The sequence below is a fragment of the Epinephelus moara genome, chromosome 11, assembly GCF_006386435.1.
Source record: "Epinephelus moara isolate mb chromosome 11, YSFRI_EMoa_1.0, whole genome shotgun sequence".
Classification (NCBI taxonomy): Eukaryota; Metazoa; Chordata; class Actinopteri; order Perciformes; family Serranidae; genus Epinephelus; species Epinephelus moara.
In genome coordinates, this window is record NC_065516.1 from 16,595,110 (window position 1) to 16,617,396 (window position 22,287).

The window sequence follows — 22,287 nt, forward strand, 5'->3', positions numbered from 1 at the left end:
CTTCTAATAGACCAAAAATAGAGTGACAGTGTTGAACAGCGATTTGCAAAACAGGTTTTGATGATGATCACAAAATGTTCTGGCACCATTACCTGATCACAAATCACTCAAAATCACTCATCCTCTGGGGACCATGAATGTTCTTACTAAATTTTAACGGCAATTTGGCAGTGCTTGATGAAAAATCAGAGGATCACCAAAGTCAGTAGACCTCTGAGGACCATGAATTTCTGTACAAAGTTAAATGGCACTCTATCCAGCAGTTGTTGATATATTTCACACTGAACCAAAAATGTGAACTTTATGGTGGTGCTAGAGAAAAAGTCATATGATACATCTTCTGGGAACCATGAACGTCTGTAAATTTGGTGCTAATCTATCTAAAAGATGGATAACTAAAAACTATGACTCGGTGCTGGCACTCAATAAAAAGTAAGAGGATCATAAAACTGATACGGATTCATCCTCTAGAGACTATGAATGTCTGTACCAAATTTCACTGCAATCTGTGCAATAGTTGTTGAGATATAAGATAAACTTTATTGTCCCCAAAGGGAAATTTGTCTTGGGCACATAGTGCATATAGCTGCATTGTAAGTGCGTACATGGCATACACTAGACAACGAAAGACAACAAACTAGTAGAAAACAAATCCCATAGTAGGTACCAGCGTACTGAGGCAAAATAAAAGCAACAGTGTACAAAAAATAAAGAGACAAAAATTGCACCTGCCCTTGGGATAAAACGGGAGAGTAACAGTAAAAAATAGCTTTTCTAAAATGATTTAAAAAGGATTGTCATGAATGTATGTGTGGAGCTAAATTTTAGCAATTGCTAGAGGTCAGCGACTGTGCATTAACTTCCCCATTAATGACTTCTACTCCAGAGCAATATGGTAGCAGCATTGCATTGTAGACCATTAATATGATCTCTGTTCAGGCACAGTCTTCGGAGGAAGTGAAGTCTCTAAATTAGTCTAGTGCATAAAAAGTCAACATGTACACTCCAATTCTCCAACTCCAATTATTGTCCAGCATAATTCCTAGGTATTTGTAGGAGGACACCTGTTCAATTACACTGTTATTAATAATCACATGGTCATGGCCTCTCACTCCCCTGCGGTCATAGATCATTTCCTTTAAAGGTTTAAAGGTGGCAATCTCTCTGTTTTACACAGAGTGGCAGTCACTGGCATGGAACAGACTTAACATAATGGTATCATCTGAGAATGTGATGATAAAATCATTAGGCTGCGTAGAGTATGACTTAACTGACCCAGAGTTTGACTTAGGCCAACATACTTTACTAAAGATGGCCTGCACACCTGCTGAGGTTCGATTAACAGCCCATCAGCAGCAACAGTAGCACTGATAGAGTCCAGAACCTCTGCACCCTCCAAGGAGAAATCCTGGGTTTTGAATCTAAGAAAAAAGTGATTCAGCTCATTAGTACTGTTCAGATCATCTGTGGTTATCAGCTGTTTCCTGCAAGAGTTCATGTTAGTTATATTTCTGATAGAGTCCCATAATCTTCTACTGTCTGGGGCGGCAGTAGCTCAGTCCAGGGACTTGGGTTGGGAACCGGAGGGTTGCCAGTTCGAGTCCCCGTCCGGACCAAAATATGGAGCGTGGACTGGTGGCTGGAGAGGTGCCAGTTCACCTCTTGGGCACTCCCGAGGTGCCCTTGAGCAAGGCACCGAACCCCCCAACCGCTCGGGGCGCCTGACCAAAGGGCAGCCCCCTCACTCTGAGATCTCTCCACTTTGTGCATGTATAGGTGTGTGTGTCTTTCAGACCTGTGTGTAATTGACAAGCAAGAGTGAAAAACATTGAATTTCCCCTCAGGGGGATTAATAAAGTGAATAAACTTAAACTTAAAGCTCTGTTAGATTAACAGAACTGTGTTTTTCTCTTGCCTTTCTCAGCAGGTAATTGAGTTCTTTTGTGCTGTAGCAATACCTACCCAGTCCTTATTTTGAAAGCCATTTTTTGTCAATACAAGCTTTGACCTCCTTAGTACTATGTGGCTTAATGTTGGGAAAGATTTATTTTTTTATGAACTACACTGATAGTACTACAGTGATAGTCTCTGTAGCCTCATCATGCTCCAATCAGTGCTGAGGAAACAGCCCCTAAGTGTTTCTACATTATCTCCAGTCCACTGAAGCACTGTTTTGTGCTGAGGCTTGCTTGACTGGAGTGCTGATTTATATGTGGGCAAGACATGGACAGGACAGTGGTCTGAATTGGCAAGGGGAGGGCGTTAGCTTTATAAGCACCTTTAATGTTACTGAAGTATTTGTCTTATGCTTTGGATTTCTAGTTCCACATTCCACATTTAAAGTACTGGTGGAGTCTAGGGAGAGCTAAGTGTAATCGGCATTATTCATGTCGCCAAGCGCAGAGACAGGGGCCCCCAGAGAGTGCTGGAGTTTGGAGTGAACACATTCTGCTACATGATCTGCAGCTCTACTTGCATTCCCACTAGGAGGTATATAGGCAGCACAGATAATAATGTTCCTGAACTCTTAAGGGAGGTAGAAAGGGTGCATGAAGAGACAGTTGATTGTAGGTCATGGTCACATGAACTACATCTAATCATGTATAGTTACAACAGTATTTACACAGTAACTCACATAGATGATAAGGCTCCCACTTCTTGACTTCCCCAAGAAGTAATTCCTGTCTGCCTGAGCACAGGAAGCCCTCCAACTCCAACAGAGAGTCTGGTGTGTCGTGCCCAAACCAATTTTCCGTGAACACCATGATGCCTGACTCTCCGTACTTGTGAGAAAATCTCCTGTTTACCCAGAGCTCATCCATTTAGCAGTCCATTTACTATGATGGGAGGCAGTGGTGGCTTGTCACCCCATCTGCAGAGCCATTGTCTGAAGCCTCCTCTTCTGCCCCTTTTCCTCCACCGTGGTTCCTCCGCAGGCTTTGTCCTGATGTCTTTTCGGCAGATGATCCAGCAGTGCGTCCCCTCTGTGCTGAATTAGCAGGACATCTCTGGGATAAACTAGGTGCTGATGCATGTACGAAGACGGTATGGGCAAACTGTTGCACAAGAGTTCACCAACTACCAAAAGTAGGACCAACAGGGACAGTAGAACCACCATGGCTCAGCGTTTTTTATGTCTCATTGTGCAGTTGTTGCGGCGTCTACTGCTAGGCTTCAGCCTTCAGGGCCTAAACACAGGACACTATTATGGTCCTGTAGATTTCTCTAGCTAGCCAGCTAGCACATCCCCGCCAGAGACCGCCGTGACCCACTGCAGCTGACAGAGGCAAGTCTCTGGGGTGCAGTGACTTGCAGTGTTGCACTATGCCCCTGCCTGCCTCAGACCTGGGGTTGAGGTAAGCCCTGCTGTGGCCGACAGGAGCAAGTCTCTGGGATGCGGTCACCGGGAACTGCCCATTGGTTCGACAGCCCATTGGTTCGACATCCCATTGTTCCGACCATATTAAACTCATTGTTCCGAAGTCCGTTCCGAAATCATCATGATGCCCTGTGGTTAAGGTCTGGTTAGGTTTAGGCACAAAAACCACTTGGTTAGGGTCAGGAAAAGATCATGGTGTGGGTTAAAATGAAAAAGAAAGTGACAAACACATAAGCCGTGAGCCTGCTCCGCCTCAAGCCGGTCGCGGCGCACCATACGCCCGCCGCGAGCCGTTCAGCACCGTGGACAGTCGGACTAATGGGATGTCGAACCAATGGGCTGTCGAACCAATGACATGGACCCGCGGCGACCGACACCAGCTGCAAGGCTTAGGCCCTTGGTGCCTTACTGCTGGTGGCTGGTGTTAAGCTTCCAGGAGCAGCTCTTTACAGTCAGTGAGCCTAGCTAGCACTCTAGCTTAGCTTAGCTTAGCACACTCTGTTGTTTGTAGTAATGTTGTCACCCAAACTACTGCAACCCCAGGCCAAAGACAAGCCTCAGCAGCAGTCAGCAGCAAGTGTCTGGGTCGGATAACCAGCTGCTAGGTTTAAACCCTTGGTGCCTAATTACTAACAACTGCTGGAGTAGCAGGTGTTCAAGGGCCACTGTGACAGTACTCAGCCTTAGCAGCTAACATTGGTCTTCAGTGGCGTCTCATGTGACCTGGTGAGGAGAATGGTTCTTAGCCGTTCTGAATAGGCTGGATTTAATTCGCTAGTAGTTTAGCACAAGATGTTGGACAAACCTGACCTGTATGTTTACATCAAAAATCAGAAAGAACACCAGAAACAAAATTTCGAATTGCAACAGCAGCAGGACAGCCCAAGTTGGCAGCTGAGCAGCGCCACTGGAACAACCTCATGAGGACCATGATTTTTTGTAAAAAAATTGTCATGGAATGAATCCAATAGTTGAGATATTTCAGTCTGGACCGAGGTGATGAAGTGACGAACCAACCAAGTGACAGATCAACATTAGCGATGCTATGAATCTTTAAAAAACAGCAATATTATATATATAATATTATACACAGCTACCCTGCAGCATCATTCACTTCTGATTACAAACCTTACAATAAATAAATAATGTTTCCTTGTTTGTATTTTGCTGTGGTTCTGTGTCTCCTTACTGCTGATGTACTGCAGACTTTGGTTGGAATAACAGCATGAATTTTAAATGTTGCAGATACCTCCTCTTAATGAAAGCCATGTGTAGAATATGATTTACAATTTAAACAAAGGCCAAAGATTTTTAGTTGTGAAAATATACATTCATAAAGATTTTTCTGTAAATAAATTAAGGATAAATAGATCTGACCCAAACTGAGTAGAAGAGCAAACTATCAAGTGATGTGTCTGTAAATCTGCTTTTTCTAAGTGATGATTCATGCTCAGTTTCAAAATTTTTAAGTATTAGTCTGTCAGGCATCAGCCATTCAATCCCCCCCCCCCTCCAGCGGCTGGCCACCCCCATCACCTAATATTGAAAATGAGGCAGCGTTCTCCATGGAAACCACAGCCCTCTGAGGCTGTCGCAGCTAATCCTCAGGAGCTTACTCAACTCTTACTTCTCCTAAGAGGGTTTTACCAGCAGCACCAATGCCCAAGAATTCTCCCCAAACAAGCTCTGGATCTTCCATTTATCCCAGCAGAGGAAGAAAACAAACCTAGATACAGCAGCTGAGAGGAGCAGAGGGGAGAACGGTTCATCCGGTAAGCCTTTTCATCTATTCTATCTCAGGTATTACTGTAGCTTTAGTCCTGTTATTGCTCGGTCGCTTTGACCTGCAGGGTGTATGGCGTGGGTGGATGTTGGAAAGTGTTTTTGCGAGAACGCTTGGCATGTTTTGCTCTGCATGTTTGATCCTTGATGACTCAGAGATCATAGAGAATAAAAATCCCTTTGACTTGAACGTCATCAGTCTTTCTATGCATCTGGGGCTCAACATACTACATGCACTCACTCACACCAGCCCCTGTCTTGTTCTTGAACAATTGATGCAGCTAAATAAGGAAACGTGTTCAATATTTAGACCATTATGAAAGCCTTCAGACTTTCTATTGAGTTACAAACTGAAGAGATGCTGCATTTCCAGCAACTACTTCGTTTAAGATGCGGATCTCTGTTGTTGCTTAGCGTTAATAATAGCTTTTCCCTACTGCCTAGTTTTCCTCAATACTAATTATTTTCTCTGCCGTCTCCCCCTCCATGCCCCCTACTCCCTGCCCCTGTGCTCTCTCACTTGCCTGCACTAATCCTTTTGTTGTGGGCTGAGGGGCCCAGGCTTTTGCTGACCATTAGGCACTGTAAGGGCTGGTTCAGCTGAAGGGTGCCCTCCGAGCCCTCCTGTCCTCCACCAGATCCGGCGGGCCTATCATTAACGCCTCTTCTTTTCTAGAAGCTTCCAGCTCTCTCCTCACCTTGATTTAAATATCTCTCTCACTTTGCTTGTTTGTATGCATCATCTTCTCGTTGTCTCAAGCTCTGAGCCAGTCCTGGGAGCTTGACGGGAGTCGGACAGCCTTAGGTAGGAACATGCACTTCAGGACCACTGCGCCCACTTTGCTGCTGCTTCTTTGTCTGCTGGAGGTGAGAGGGCAGGAGCGGGGGTACCTGCAGGGGGCTCTCAGGGCCTTGGATCTGCCCCTGGGTGCAGACGACAATGAGCCACGGCTCCACAAGAACCACACCGGGGTCCTGATCACCAAGCTCCTCCAGGTGGTACACTGTGCAGAGCAGACTGGAACCTCTCAGGACGGCTGTAACAAGGTAAGGGGTACACCTGTCTTAATGCTGTCACACTACATGATAAACAGAGCCCTCTTACATCCATATGCTAAGCACTTATTATGTATTCATCCCATTCCTGCCTGCTTATTGCAAGAAACGTGCTTGTTATGGCTGGAATGTGAGTGAATGTGGAGGCTTAAGTCCTTGACCTCTATGGGGCATTCATGCTGAGTGGCTTTAGGCATCCCTCAGTTTGACATAATAAACTCCATAGAGTGGAGTTAGAGGTACTTCACATGTTTGTGCAGGCGGGCTGACAACAGGATTATGTGCGTGTCAAGCCTTGGAAGTTAGATTTTAAAATTAAGAGAGAAACTTTTCTCTCTCACAAAGAATAGTGCTTCGCCTACACTCCTAACCTTCTATATTTTGTGTGTGGGTCTAATTGGGCACAAACAACAGCACAAAGCTACCATTTTTCTGGGAAGCAGAGCACACAGTGTATGCAGGGAGAAAATAGGCCTTTCATGAAGCCGACTCTTCTTCCGAGGTCACTCGCTTTTCAGTCAGTGCTCACACGATCTGATATTTTGTGACTTTGTCCTTACAATCTTTCTCTTCTTTCTCCCTGTTCTTGTTGCAGTGCCTGACACCAGATGTGGCTCTCTCTGTGCTGAAGCATGATGGGAAGGCTTACATCACTGAGGAGGACTATCAGCGGATCTCTACTGTTCTGCTGTACTACATAATTAACCTGCAAGACCTGTGCGTGTCAAATGCTGCCTCTCCTTCCTCCTTTTCCTCATCCTCCTCCTCCTCTTTTGGGAACTATCAGTTCTACCTTTTGGCCCTAACCAGTCTACACCCAGCTGAGGATGACCACTTCCTGTCACCCGGTGAAACAGAGAGTATTCTGCAGGTCATCAACCAGCACTACGACCCCCCCGATAAAGACGCCTCATCTGATTTGCGAGTAAGGAATTTGTAGAGATTTATTTTGTCTCAACAGGTGCACATCCGAGTTTGATCATTTCACCTTTGATCCCACAGTGTTTTGATGCCGCTCGCCTCCTTGAAGATGTTGACGTAGAAGAAAAAGCAGGCGCTGGTGTGTTTTCTGTGCCCAAACTGGCCGCATCTATCATCAGCCACGTCCTGCAGGGCCACTGTTTCAAACGGAGGAACCTCCCATCTCCTGCTTTCTTCACTGAATACATCTTTCAATCCCTAAATCGCACAAGTGAACTGCAGATAATGGGTAAGTTCAAGAGCTTAGTTGGCCTGTCATGCACATTTAAACAGAGTGACATTTGCTTTTGTATTCATGATAATGATCATGTGATCCTCTGATGGTAGGGATGGGAATTAATAAGACTTTCTCGATAGCAATGCCATTATCAATTCTGCAAATCAGTCCCATTCTTATAGGTTTCCTTATTGATTCAATTTTCTGTGTGGGAGAAAAAAGTAGGCCCGTACAGGTTTTTGGTGTCAATGGCAACAGTGTTCTGTCGTCATCTAAAGTGGATGAAATGAGAGAATATTTGTACAGCATTTGTTTTCATTTAGGTTTCCTTAGTCAAAGGAAAATCTGCTCTACCTGCCTGCTTGGTGCTGTTATTATAATGTAGGATATTTACCCTCGGTAAGGGATGTGCTGCTCGGTTGGGAAGCAGTGGTACTCATGGATTTTAAGCCAATGTTGCATAGAAAGATGTTTCAGCATATTGCTAGCGTTTCCACCCTTATTTGACATCATTATACAGACATTACAAGCAGCAGTGTTATCATCTTTTCTTATAAAATAAAGCCAGGCTTTGGAACGCTTCTTTAACTCCACCATGACTTCTTGTTGTAAGTTTTCAGCAGCATTGACACAAGTTTGACATCATTGTTGTGCAAAAGTGCAACTATCCAGCACAATAAAAGGAATTGATAAGCTGGGAGGCATACGATTTGGAGACACTGGAACTGGTTCTCGATTCCCATCCCTGTCTGCTGGTATATGGAGATTGCTCCCTGACCACAGCTATATTAAAAAGAACTGCAATCGGATTCTCTTTCTATATCTTGTTCAAACATACAAAAGTTTTTTGGTAGTTGGAGCAGCAGGAACAAGCTATAAACACTACACTGACAAACTGTTAGCCAGCAGTTAAACATCCGACAGATACAAAGCAACGTTATCAGTCCAATATTCACTCTCCTTTCAGCTCTGCTTTTGGTCTCCACCAACTCCTAATGGTACTATCTGACTCTTTAGCTGCTAAATGCTTCACTATATTACCAGCTAAATGCAATGTGTGCCTGCCTGCTGTTTGGTGCTCAGCAGGTAGTATAAAGTCGGTTAATCAGAGCTTTCCCACTAAAAATAGCTGCATGCTGCAAAAAAGACAACGAGAGCCATGAGAGTGAAACAAAACAGTAAAGGTGTCAGCTGGAAAATAATAAACAGAAAGAAGCTATGAATTCAAAGTTGGGTGATCTGTGGGTTCATCACTATAAACAACATCTTTAATATTACACAGTTATTTGGTCTACTGGTATTATAAAAATATTGATTACAGCAGCTTGAACTCTTCAACATCCTCTCTGAGTTTTTCATTTGAAGGTGTTTCCTGTCGCTGCCACTGAATAGGATGAATGAGTCATCATGTATGAAAGAGCAACTAACCCTCCTGAAAGACTTCCATCAGTCGGGTTTTAAAAAAGAGAGGTTCTAAATATTGTGTCAATGACTTTCCATGCTGCTAAAAATAATACACAGTCATCTCTTATATAAAAAGAGTCAAATTCATTTTTAAATACTGGCAGGAAATGCTGGCCATCTGCAGGTACAAACCAATAACTCAGTGGTTACAGCCATTAATGATCGGTGTTGTATGTGAAGAGTTTTCTTTAATCTCATCTGCATAACATTTTATTTTCTCCAAACTCACACTGATTCACTCAGTTTAATCTGACCTGGTGCATAGCATCATAACACAGTGATTTCTCTGCTTAGATTTAGAAGAGTTGCTTCATCAGTTGGGAGTGGGACAGGAAGCAGCGACGCACTCTCACCACAGGAAGAGGCGGAGTTCACAGAAAGGGGCCAGGCCTCCGCTGGATGGTTGTCAACATGAAAATGTTGGAATAAGCAGAGACTGGGCACAGGTGAGGCCGAGGCAAATGTTTATATTGCTTTAAAGGAGGATATTCTGAATCACAAGAAGCATGTCAACATTCCTGTAAACTGCATGAAGGTACTGTAAGGTTTGATCTGAAGTGTCCCCTACTCACCCACAAATTTGTCTCTACTTTTGAATCTAATCAGGTGTGTTTTTCGGCCAATCAGCTGGTGGATATTTTTGCTCTGAATCCCCATTTGCCGATTTCCAAGGAGCACTTCAGGCAAATGTGCCCAGCCATCATCCAGCAGTTGCTAGGCAATGCCTGCGAGTCTGCAGAGCAAAAGAGAAGAGGATCTCTGCCCACTGCTCTCGAGAGTAAGGCGTTTTACCTCATCAGCCTACAGTCACTAATAAATACATCAGATAATTAATGTGTAACTAAATCGAGCAGTTATTGCTTTGTGACTTTTTACTGAATCACAGAGGGCCTTTACCATTAAATAGTTGCTGTTAAAGGTTCTCAGTTGAACCACTAAATAAGAAAATAATGGAAAATTGATTTAATTTACTATAATTGACCCTTCACTAAGTCCCGTCCCCAGACGCAGACTGGCCAATCATATTGTCATCACTCTGGCTCAGACCAGGGTCCGACAACAACACAGCTGTGCTCCATTGACTCTAATGCAATCGTTTCAGATTTCCTTCATTTTCAGGCTGGTTTTGTGGATTTGGAGCTAAATGTTGTGCCTGGGGCACGTTGTGTATTAATGATACTCGTTACCTGGAGAGGTTGGAAAAAGATATACGTTTCTTCCCTGTTCCAAAACCAAAATCAAACCCTGAAAAGTGTAGGGTTAGCTAGCTAGCTACTGAAGATATAGCCCACTGAATGTATACGCATGCTGCTTTTGATTTTTAATGATAACAGTGAAAAAAAGGGTGACCCTGCTGTACATGAACCAGTGAAGGGAAGCAGGGAAACTTTGCTGATATTCAACCAGCTGTGTGTCATCACAGTGTGTGCGGATGAACGTTGTTTGACTTCCCCTTGAGATCCCTGCTCGTCCAGAGGCGAGGTCTGCACACACTGTGATGCCACACAGCTTGTTCAATATCAGCAAAGTTTCCCTTTATATTCATTGTCTTTTGTCTCGATTGCCTTTAATGTGGTGGTTCAGTTTTACACTGTGATCTGTAGCCTGTAGTTCGGCTTTAGCTTCTAACTATCTTTGTCTTTTTAACCTGTTGTTGCTGCTGAGTCAGTTTGACATCCTGGATATATCCTTCAAACACAGACTGTAGACCCCTCTGTCTGCTTCTCTCTGCAATCATTTTTCTAAAAATATGATAATAATTCATCAGAGAGTGCAGTTAGTTACAATGTGGGCTCCATGCTTACTCCGACGACAGCTTGATGGACCATCACAAAGGGGTGGGGCTTAGCGAAAGGTCACGTCTGGAAAAGATAGCCAGACACTAGTTCAGGAAAAACATGCAAGAAATTGGTTATGAATTATTTGTATAAATTAGTGGCCTAAATAGACTTTTGTCTATGAAAAACAAGTCACGTTCTTTGGTTTATTTGGTTTAAAGGAATACTTCACCTCCCAAACGATCATTTGTGTATCAGTTACTCACACCGTGTTACCTTGAATTTGGGAAGAGAACTTTGTTTTTCTTGCATGCCTCCACAGTGAACAAAATTCTTGATGAAGTAAAGTAAAAGGGGTCCATGTTTACAACATCAAAACTATATCAAAACATTAGTTCACAAACTCTCACACAACTCGTGCAGTATAATCCAAGTCTCATTTATCTAGTTGTATGTTCCCAAACAGACAGCCCTTTCCAACAGGAAACTGATATAAAGATGAAACTTATCTATGTTCTCTTCAAAGCCAGACTCCATTGACAAAAACAGTCATTTTACCTGTCTGAACATGGGAGCTGCTGGTCTACCGCTGCCTTGACCAGTTAGTTAGTTTGTGTTATTGTGTGACTTTGGTGAATCTGAATTAACCCTTTAAAACACCAAAGTCACACAATAACACAAACTAACTAACTGGTCAAGGCAGCGGTTGACCAGCAGCTCCCATGTTCAGGAAGGTAAAACTACTAATTTTATCAATGGAGTCTGGCTTTGAAGAGAGTATAGCTGAGTTTCACTTTCAGTTCAGTTTCCTGTCGGGAGGTGCTAAGCATATGACTGGAAAAATAAGACTTGGATTATACTGTAAGAGTTGTGTAAGAGTTTGTAAACAAATAGTTTGATATAGTTTTGCTGTGGTAAATGTGGACCCCTATGACTTCAATTCATCAAAAATTGTGTCTGTTTCTGGATTCTTCGTTCACTGGAGGCATGTGAGAAAAATACATTTTTTCTTTTATGAATTCAACATAATACGGGGTGAGTAACTCATATACAAATTCTCATTTGGGGGTCAAGTATTCCTTTAATTGTTTGCACAATTCAAATATATAAAAAACTAAATGTGTCTAAACTCTCCTCCATGCAGAGTATGGCTACAGCACGGCTGCCGTCCTGCTCATCACGGTGGGCTCCATGCTCGGTATCTGCCTGATCTTCTTCAACTCCTGCCAGGAAACCTACACACTGATCCTGCAGCTGTTTGTGGGCCTGGCAGTGGGGACCCTCTCAGGAGATGCACTCCTGCACCTCATACCACAGGTATCGGACACAGAGCCTCTGTAACTGTGAGTCAAGCGCCATATATGTATAAAGATACTCTCTGTTGACTGTGGAGTAACTGTCTAATGTTGTCCTCTCTGTCTCCTTTGGAGATCCTTGGGCTCCATGATGCCACTCACAGTCACGATGACGAACACTATACAGAGGGGAAGGACTATCTGTGGAGGATTCTGGGCATGATCGCAGGGATCTATGGCTTTTTCCTTATTGAAAGAATCTTCTCCTTTTTTGTTCCCTCTCATGGCCATGTAAGAGTTACCCCTTATCAATTTAATGATTAGCAAAACACTCATCCCATAGTGTGTGAAGACAAGGGGCTGCATTTCTTTATCTAACCAGAGGTGGAACTTTTAGTTTTCCATGAACAAGCAAGTTTGTGCCTCGTCTGAACTTTTGCAGAGCTGATTATTGAGCTACAGTGGTCTCATGACTTTCTTTTGTCAGCAGGGTCATGGTGACCTTCCCTTAGAGCTCAACTGCAACGGCCAGTCACAGAGGGGCAAGTCCATCTCCACCATACAGCTGGTGAGTCTCACCACTGCCAAGACTGAACTATTATGTTTTTCTAAGTTGTTCTTGGCAGGAAAACCTGATTCCTGTCATCATCCCTGTTATCTTGGTAGAGGAGGCACAAGGAGCATGACCAGGCAGTTCCTGAAGGTTAAATTGCAAAATATTAAACAAGTATCAAGTGTCCAGAAGAGAGAGGAAAAACAAAAATATTAAGATATAAGGTGGAGTGCTTCTATATCAGTGGTTTCCAGCGTTTTTTTGTTTGCTGATCATGTCAAATGAGCTTGAGCACCCCTTCACTAACACAAAAGTGTTCATTTCAATTTTAACACCACTGATTACAGTTTTTTTTCAGTAGGTTGGGTCAAGTTTGAAGTTCTTTACCATTACTTAAAATGGCAGAAACTGAATATTTCAACCATTTCGCAGTGCGTTACAACTTCTCTGTTTCTTTGCTACTTCAAATGGTTTTGACAAAATTTCACACATGTTGTGCCCAGGTATTATAACCAACTTAGCCTGGGGGAGGCATGTCCTGTGGTGTAAGGTAGTTACGACAGGCCCCAGCGCATGCTATTATAGCAGGCCCTAATACACACTAGTTATGACACGCACAAACACACACACACCATTGGGTGTATATATATTTGAAAATGAAAAGTAGGTTATCTAATGCTAGGAAGAGCCTACCTAATATCTACTAGGCTAGCTATTAGCTAATTTACCATAACCATTTATAGGCCAGCTATCCACCTGGTAGCAACCATGTTGTTGTTGTTGTCATTATGCATCCGACCTTTACGGCAGACTCTATTGTCTTTTTACTGTTATTTTTATTAATGTTTATAATTCTTGATAGACATTGCTGCTACTTATTTGTTTTATGGACTTTTTCATCACTTTATTGCAATTGCTATTATATATTTGTATCCATGCAGCCCACTGAATGTGAACTCATGGCATTGCTGTTAAAGAGCTTAATGCTCTATCAGTTTTTCCTGAATAAACAATGGTTGTTGATAATGATGATGACAATTAAACCCAATTTGTAGCCTAGTGAGCCCACTATAATACCTGTATTACTTATCATGAAATTTATATCTAACACAATAGCCTAGCTAACGTTAGAATTATTCAGGACTGTCACAAACTGGCTCAAGTAGGGAGTCCACACAGAAGATATAGTTAAAACAACCAGAATATATTAAATTAAGACTGACTTAAATAAACAACTGTGTGTGTAGGTCAGCATTGTCAGTAATGAAAGCCATGCATGGATGTGTGTCAGGTGTGCTGCGGAGGCGTTGAAGGTGCAAAACCAAAAAGCAATGATGCAGGGTGAACGTCTGCCGTAGGAAGGGAGAGAGCAAGTGAAAACATGAGGCATCTTTTATAGTCTGGAAGATCCAGGTGAGCTTAATCAAGGCAGAGACCCTCCAATATCAGCCAGCTACCTGATGAGGTTCGCTGGAACATCCTACAAGACAGCACTGACATTATATTGAGCTTGCTACCCTAACGTTACCTGCTGCATGGTTGCTGACGCACCACTTAGGGTAGCATTGATGCTGATGCCAGCTGAACTGCTGCATTGCTGCTAGGAGGAGGGTTGTGGTGATGATGATGTCAGTTTGTTAGCTGGAGGCAAAACACAACCCTCCACCACAGGGCTGTAGGCTACATAGGAGCCTTAAAATGTCGTCTTGTTGTGTTATTGGGAGCCGGAATAGAAGGAGTCATGGCTCAAAACGTAAATTTTATCACATACCAGCCGCCACTGCCTGTCAGATCATCAAAAATGCTCACATATGCAGCGCACACTTCATATCAGGTTAGGGAAAAAGTATTTACTGTTGTAGGGATGAATAATGTTATGTGTGTTAAGGGTTATCATGTCCACCTAATCAGAAACTGGGGAGGTACTAAGGGGAATATTGGATTTCTCCGTAGGTGGCAATTTCAGTCTTAAGGGCCCATTCATTGCCCAACAAATTATGGGAGAGCCCGTTTTCTCTATGGCCCCCCCCACCCCATGGGCCCCAGTGCAACCACACTGCCTCCACTCTCTATATTTATGCCCCTGGACATGTCCTGTGCAGTTGGCTTTTTATAGCTGGTAATTTATCAGTAATTGTGACAATAAATATACTATAAGAGCCTCTATTGATCACTTGAGGAGATACACACATAAATAGGTAAAGTAAAAAATAAATAGTGAGAGACATATAAAAGATTGTTGTGGGTAGTCTCCAGGTACATCGTACTCCACCAGTTACACTAGAAATAAAAACTAGAAATAAAAAGTTGCAGTGCTCCAAGCAAACTTACATAAAGTGCTTCTCATTCACAAAAGGGTAAAGTCGACAAAAGTCAAAAATAAGGACAGTAGCGAGAGATCTGCTGCATCAACGCTCACCGCCCACGCAGCATCACATTCATTGTTTATCTTCCTCTTAAAAACAAATATGTGTGTGTTTCTTTTGATCAAATCAGGACAACACTGTGCTCCATTACTGTCAAACACAAAAGTTTATTTCCTACTTGGTGCAACAAAGCTTCCTTTGCTCCAAAATAACAAGAAACAGCTATGTCAGTTAACACATTGTTTAAATATTGTGTTTAGCGTGCTGTGCCACTGTGGAATTATTAAAATCAATGCATTTTCATTCGCCCTTCTGATGCTTCACTCCCACACTACTCCTCCAGCCGAGCAACAAGAAAGCACTAATGCACTTGTTAGAAACAAGTTCTGCTAGAGGGCACTGTTGACAGTCAATTACAGCACAATTTTGAATATTCTTTTTGTTTGCACACATATACAGTATAAAACCAGATAATAGAAGTAAAAAAGATTTAACATTGGCTCATCTCTCAAATAACACACATACTGTTTTATCAAGGACAGTATGCATCCACTGAATCCACGTTCACATAAAAAAAACCAGACTGGAATTCACTTAAATCAATTGTCCTGCACTGCCTTTATATAACAGGCAATGAAGCGTGGTGTGGGAGGGAGAGAAGGAACAGGACATGTAGGATGTTGGAGAATGAGATGTATTGAATCATTCAGAAAGCACTCCATGCTTGTGATGAATACGTACTTCAAAACTAGAACATTTTGGACACAGAGACTGGTCACTCACGTGGAAAAGGAAACTACTCTCCAACAATCCTAGTTGTTATATAAAAATATCTTGTTTTGGTGAGTTGTCTCATCCGGCTCCAGCTTCATTTAACTTTACAATTTTTAGTTAAACAGTTTGGAGTCAAAGGTTTAAAAATCTGTGCTGTAAATAACTTTCTGTATCCTGCAGGGACCAGTGGATGACTTGGAGTGTGCAGAAGTATCTCCTGAGCATGTCGACACAAGGAGGCCTTCACATCAGAGTAAGCTCCTTCAACATGAGCCACACAACACAGCCGAATGTGATGTACTTTGTAATTAGTCGCCTGGCATGACAGAGCGATTGTCACGGTCTGAGGATGAGCTTTAACGACACAGACTCCCTTTTGTGTTCCCAGGACAAGGGGTTCCTCTGCTGGCTGTGATGGTAATCGTGGGAGACAGCCTTCATAACTTTGCTGATGGCCTGGTTGTCGGGGCAGCCTTCTCCTCTTCAGCCGAGACCGGCATGGCGACCACCGTGGCCATCCTGTGCCACGAGATACCGCACGAGATGGGTGAGAGGTCACAGTTATTCACTTTGGGAACGCTTTTGTTGTTTTTTTGGCCGAGGCCAGGAAACACTCTGCTTGACTTATCTTTTTTCTGCTCTCTGTCTCACAGGGGACTTTGCAGTGTTGTTGAGCTCTGGACTCTCAGTGAAGACTGCTGTGCTAATGAACTTTCTCAGCGCTCTGACAGCCTTCATGGGCCTCTACATTGGACTGTTTGTTTCCTCGGATATGGAAGTGCAGCAGTGGATCTTTGCTGTTACTGCTGGGATTTTCCTCTATCTGTCACTGGTAGAAATGGTAAGACAGCCTTATTAAAGGATGAGGCTGGTGATACTCTACATTTCTGTTAGTGTCAACAAATCTCCCCCAAAAACAAAGACAACAATTAATTGATTCTGATACAGTTTGTTCGTCTGCCCCACAAGCCTCATTTCCACAACTGCAGTTCACCATACATAGATGTAGAAAAGCCCTCAAACAGACGTTTGCATATCGATACTTTTGCAGCTTCACCGCTCATTAGACCTGTCAATGTGAAATATGGCACAGAAAGTGCAATTTCACTGGCACCAGAGCAGCTGTCATTGCTCACAGCTGTGGATATTTGTAGCGTCTGTACCACTGATTCCATGTCTCAACTCATATTCCAGCATCCTCCTAATTATTTCACTCGCAGCTATCTCAGCTAAAACTGTGCAACAACAATGGAGTTCACTGTGCATTTTTTCAGCCACCAGATGCAATTTCGCGGGAGAATGAAGTCTTGATTTACAGCACGAAGGAAGTGTGTCAACCATAGTACAACTAAAACAGGAAGAGGACAGCGCTTTTGTTTTCCCTGGTAGCTATCGGTAGCTATCCCCAGAATGGAAAATGGAATGGGTCCTGTCTTTCTGGGAGATGCTAGGCTACAGGACAATGGAAAGCAACACAGCTGTCTTTGCGACAGTGACGCCAACATTGGTATATAACGTTCTCACTACGGCAGTCGGACTCCACAGGACACATTTCAGGTGTCTCAACTGAGATTGCCTGAAAACTAGTCAGAAACTAGAATTACAGCTTCAAGGTTGTATGCCTCCATGAACCAGACAGGCTGAACTTACAGTTTACACCCTTGTCTGTGACAACATAGATGCTTCACACACATATTGCCCCGGTGGCACAGAAGATCTGTACAGTCAGCACAATTTCAAGATTAGTGTCACCAGTTCAGTATCTGACCAAATGTCCCCCCTTCTGTTCCTGAGATATGACGTTGAATAATGGCCAGAAAAGTGTTTTTGCAGAACATTATGATGTCACAGTGAAGATGACCTTTGACCTTTTGGACATAAAATGTCATCACATTTTATCCTTTTAGACATTTGTGTCATGACTAGCATATGAACTCTTGAGTAATGGCCAAAAACATGTTTTGTGAGGTCACAGTGACCTTGACCTTTGACCACCAAATTCTAATCAGTTTACTTTTCAGTTCAAGAGGACATTTGTGCCAAATTTGAAGAAATTCCCTCTAGGTGTTCTTGAGACATGGCTTTCACGAGAATGAGACGAATGCAAGGTCACAGTGACGTTGATCTTTGACCACCAAATTCTGATCAGATCATTCTTGAGTCCAAGTGGACATTTGTGCCAAATTCGAAAAATTCCCTCATGGGGTTCTTGAGATATTGCAACCACAAGCATGGGATAGACAAAAGGACGGATGGATGGTCAACCTGAAAGCCTAATGCACCTGGCCATGGCTATCGCCGATGCAGAGGCAAAAAAAGCCAATAAAAAGCTATAAGTAAAATTGTTTTAAATGTCCAGTAACTGCCACTCGTAATAGCCAAATGTTACAAGCCTTACTGGCCACTGAAAGAAATAATAGAAGATAAAATATTATTAAGGGGTATGCTCTACTGTGGGGTTACTTAAGCCCATATGATAGGGTGGCAGAAATACATCAACTCTGCATGAGAACATCACATGTGTACTCATATTAATACAGTCCCCAATAAATACACTGTTTACTCTGTTTGAATAATGTTTGCTAAAACTACAATCTCCAGCCAATAAGAAAAATTTAACTATATTCTGTATGTGTGACTGTTTTTAAGATCTTCAGTAGGAACAAAGGGACAGAGAGCAGTTAAGTATTAAAAGACGGACGGCCACATCATTGATTTTATCATGGGGTTTCTTGACAGTAACAAAAATATGGAATAGTGTCAGCCTTTTCTTTAAAGAAGAATTCTCTCTATAACCAATATTTCCATAAAAACGGTTACTAACTTTGTTGTACTCTATATCTGTCTATCTTTCAGCTTCCAGAGATGAGTCGAGTGAAGACGGACAGACCGTGTCTCATGTTCTTCCTACAGAACCTCGGTCTGTTGATGGGTTGGGCCTGTCTTCTGCTCCTCGCACTCTTTGAACATGAACTCACATTCTAATGCAGTGTACGTGACGTATATCTCTTCACGCAGGGTTGAGCTGAAAACAAACTTGTTTTCTAGTGTTTTTTGACTTGAACGTGTTAGTGTGTGCAACCAGGGTGTTTAACTCATTATTGGTCAACGAGTGAGTATTTCATGATGTTGTAGTCTCAGCACTGGATGGTAAATGTACGTTAGCTGTATGATGAATCCTCCTTTTTTTTATACTTGATGATTTATTTTTGTATGTTAGGTCTCTGGACGTTGAATAGTTTAAACTCTAATGACCTTATTTGGCAGATTCAGGTACAATTGTGCATATCTGTTGTTCTGTGAAATATCTACATCGCCTCAGACAATCAAATCATTTGATTTTGGAGTCATGACTCACAAGCAAAATATAAAGTATTGTAAATCTACTTCACTACACCAGTGTCTTTATACTGATAGGGAAATGTGTAATTTAAAAAGTCATCAAGTTGTATAATAACGCTTTATTTTACAGGCTTATAATTTCTGCATAATTTCCAAGTATTTGCTCAGAAGTTTCCTGATAAGGACAGCAGAGACAAGTGTTCTTTTAATACACTTCCAATTAATTAATTCTAATTATATGGTGATTTAGTACTGTACTTCCACAAATTGGAAGATACACAGAGGACACATTTTAAGAAGGTATAATGATTTTAGTCTTTCATTCAGAGTTCTCACACATTTCTACCAATACATTTTCAAAACTTTTTCGTAGCTTTTCCATAATATTTTACCTCATTTCCATGGATTTATTGAACTGGTTTGAATAAGTAGGCTTATAGAGACAGTGCGCAGTGCATCATACATACAAACCATGCTCACTGGAGGGTAAAACTATTGGCGCAATAATATAGACCCTTTCATGGCCAATGTCAGTGACTTCAGTTGGTTAGCTGGAGGCAAAACATGACTCACCACCACAGAGCTGTAGGCTACACAGGTCTTACACTAAAATGAGAGCCCTGTTGGTTGAAGAAGAGCGTTATATTTCTACATGAATTAATGGTCAAGTTAATCACATATTCACTCAACTCGATGCTCTGCTGCTCTGTCTTCCCAGATAGAGTGCTGAGAGTGCGCTCTGACACTCTGAAAGTGCGGTGCTCTGGATAACAGAACGGTACATTCAGACGGCGTTACAAATTTACGAATGGTCCAGTTTGTGCCAGAGTGCACTCCAACACTCAGGATGAGTATTTCTGAAGGCACCACTCGTATCACCTTCCACCACTGTCTAAAACAAGCCAAATAGAACTAGCTAGCTAGCGCTGGCTAATGTCTGTGGAGAATTGTTTTGCCTCCAGCCAAGCCACACCCACCAAAAAACATCATACTGTTCAGGAACAGTAAAAGGTTCTACACAACCAATGCTAACAAAATGCCTGTAGCTAGCTAAAAACATTATATATCACCGTATCAGAGGAGTATTTTAGCACCTTATGTCAACCAGAGAGGAAAAAGTTACATTAATAAACTCAATATTGTCAGTTTATCTTAGAGTCTGCCTGTTCTTACCTTGGTTATCTTGGAGAAATGACTGAACAGCCAATAGTGACATCCTTTGATATTTAAAAGTATTTGAATCACCAGATGAGATCATAATTAAACATAACGAAGATCAAAACCAGGCATTAAAAACTTTAGTTAGCTTCATCCTCTCTGGTCTAAATAGCATGGTGCTTGTTGCACGTAGATGTACTGACTGTCAGGATCCCACAATTTTTACATATGTTCCTGCTGATGCCTCATGTCTTGGTGCTTAAAAGCTCAGTTTTCGGTTCATCAGCTTGTAAAAATGTAGTCATGGATTCTTTGCCATGGTGGTAGAGCATCCCACTGCAAAGTGGCTTTAAGGCATTTTTGTGTTGTTTGCTAGCAGACGTATAAGACAAGGAGGCACCTTCAGGAGAACGATGAGCTGTTGGGGACAAGACGTATATGTGCTCTGTCTCCATGTAGAGATACAGCCAAACTTTACCCTTGTTAGACATTCCAGCCAGCGACTAGCTGCATTTGGCAACAGACCAGGCTGGTACATACATGTACTTCGCAAAGCCTTAGTTAACATGCTACACATAAGCTTTTCTGCAGATACCCGTATCTCTCCTGATGTGACAGCGTGATTTTTTGACCCAAAAGGGGGTGCAACCCGGCAATGATGCTATGGTCTGGTCTATGTGTATCACGCTATGTTAGAAATTCGTGGGGTGCTGCTTCGTAGGATATTATACGAACTGTTGTATGAGGATATGTTGCATAGCACAGCACTAGATTTTAAATTAGTAATACAGGGAATGTATCTCGCCTAACATTAAACATATTTTGGGATTTTAATAAACATATTTTAAACAACAGTCAAAACAATGCATATTCAAAACTTTTCAGAAACATTCTGTAAATTCCTAACAATTTCCAGGCCTTGATTTTTTTTTTTTTTTTTAAATTTAATAACTCTTCCAGGAATTTCATGACTGTGGGAACCCTGTTCATGAGACCCACTCTGTCTGGTGAATAACCATGTCTTTCAAAGTCAGCACTCCTTTCATTTTGAGAAAAATCTGTATTTTTGTGATTATATGTCCCAAATTATACAGTGCTTTTCAGGAAAATTGTGAGAGAAAATCTATTACAAAATGACAGACCCATAAATTAAAACATTACCTCGATTTAAAAGTATAAATATTCAAAATCTGTATGTATAAATGAGAAACTTGTATATTAGGTGTAAAAAAAGGACTCATGTCTCTTTGTGAGACATAAGCTGCCCTAAAAACATTTATTTGCTAAAGCCCCGTTTAGAGACACATTGCTCTCTTTCAGCTTCTCATCTCAGAGGCATTGTTCTTTGTTTTTGAGGCCTCTCTGTGATCCAATATGAGGGCACTTCCACCCACCTGAGCCACTTGTTCTCTTCATCCACCAACCTGGATGACTAATGCTCGCTGTTCAAGACAGAAACTCCGGAGCGATCCGGCCCACACAGCACACACGCTTTTTACCGGCCGGAGTGGGCCTGCAGAAGGAGGTGGAGGAAGGAGAGAATATGAGGAATACATCAACACAATGAGATAAATGAAACACAGTAAATCAACTTATTTGTACATAAAATTGGATTTGTGATATTGAAAGAATGAGTGGGCTTAGGAGAAGATTTTCCTCTTTTTAATCAGCTTGCTGTGATTAAATTCTGGTGCTCTCAGCGTCAACATATTTCTGTAAAATTTGAACAAACATCTGTCAAACATTTGCCTTATTTGCGTCGGGGATTAGTTTCTTTGCGCATTTTGCATAGTGATTATGTTAATTTGCCATTCCAAGCTTACTATCAAAGTGCAAATTCAGTGGTGTTGACAGGGTCATGAGATTATTTGGCTATCGCATCAGAAAAAGCTGACACCATTTATTGTGACTTCCCGAGTAATGTTCAAACAATAGCAGGAAGTCCACTGCATTTTCTCTTATTCTAGCATTTCTGCTGTTATTTTGGAAATGCCAACCCCTTTGGCATTCCCAGGAAAGCTTCTGCACAGACTGGTGTGTGTGCAAATCTGCTCTTTTGCACCAAAGAGGCATTTTTTGGCATGTGTGTGTCTTTTCAAGGCAACTGCTGCCAGGATGGAGGAAGGAAGGGCTTTTTATCTG

At 42.1% G+C, this 22,287-nt stretch overlaps 1 protein-coding gene across 2 annotated transcripts; it reads left to right on the forward strand.

Annotated features, from left to right (window-relative positions):
• Positions 1-5,010: 5,010 nt before the first annotated feature.
• LOC126397727 (zinc transporter ZIP12-like) lies at positions 5,011-20,925 on the forward strand. 2 transcript variants are annotated; one of them, XM_050056675.1, is made up of 13 exons: positions 5,011-5,151; positions 5,922-6,208; positions 6,813-7,142; positions 7,220-7,427; positions 9,174-9,325; positions 9,486-9,657; positions 11,802-11,974; positions 12,088-12,243; positions 12,440-12,520; positions 15,826-15,898; positions 16,034-16,192; positions 16,299-16,486; positions 18,502-20,925. In XM_050056675.1, the coding sequence occupies exons 2-13, from the start codon at positions 5,975-5,977 to the stop codon at positions 18,628-18,630; spliced, it is 2,055 nt and encodes a 684-aa protein (XP_049912632.1). In that variant the 5' UTR covers positions 5,011-5,151; positions 5,922-5,974; the 3' UTR covers positions 18,631-20,925. The 2 variants fall into 2 exon arrangements, with proteins under 2 accessions (XP_049912632.1, XP_049912633.1); XM_050056676.1 differs by having other exon boundaries at positions 12,443-12,520.
• Positions 20,926-22,287: the final 1,362 nt, after the last annotated feature.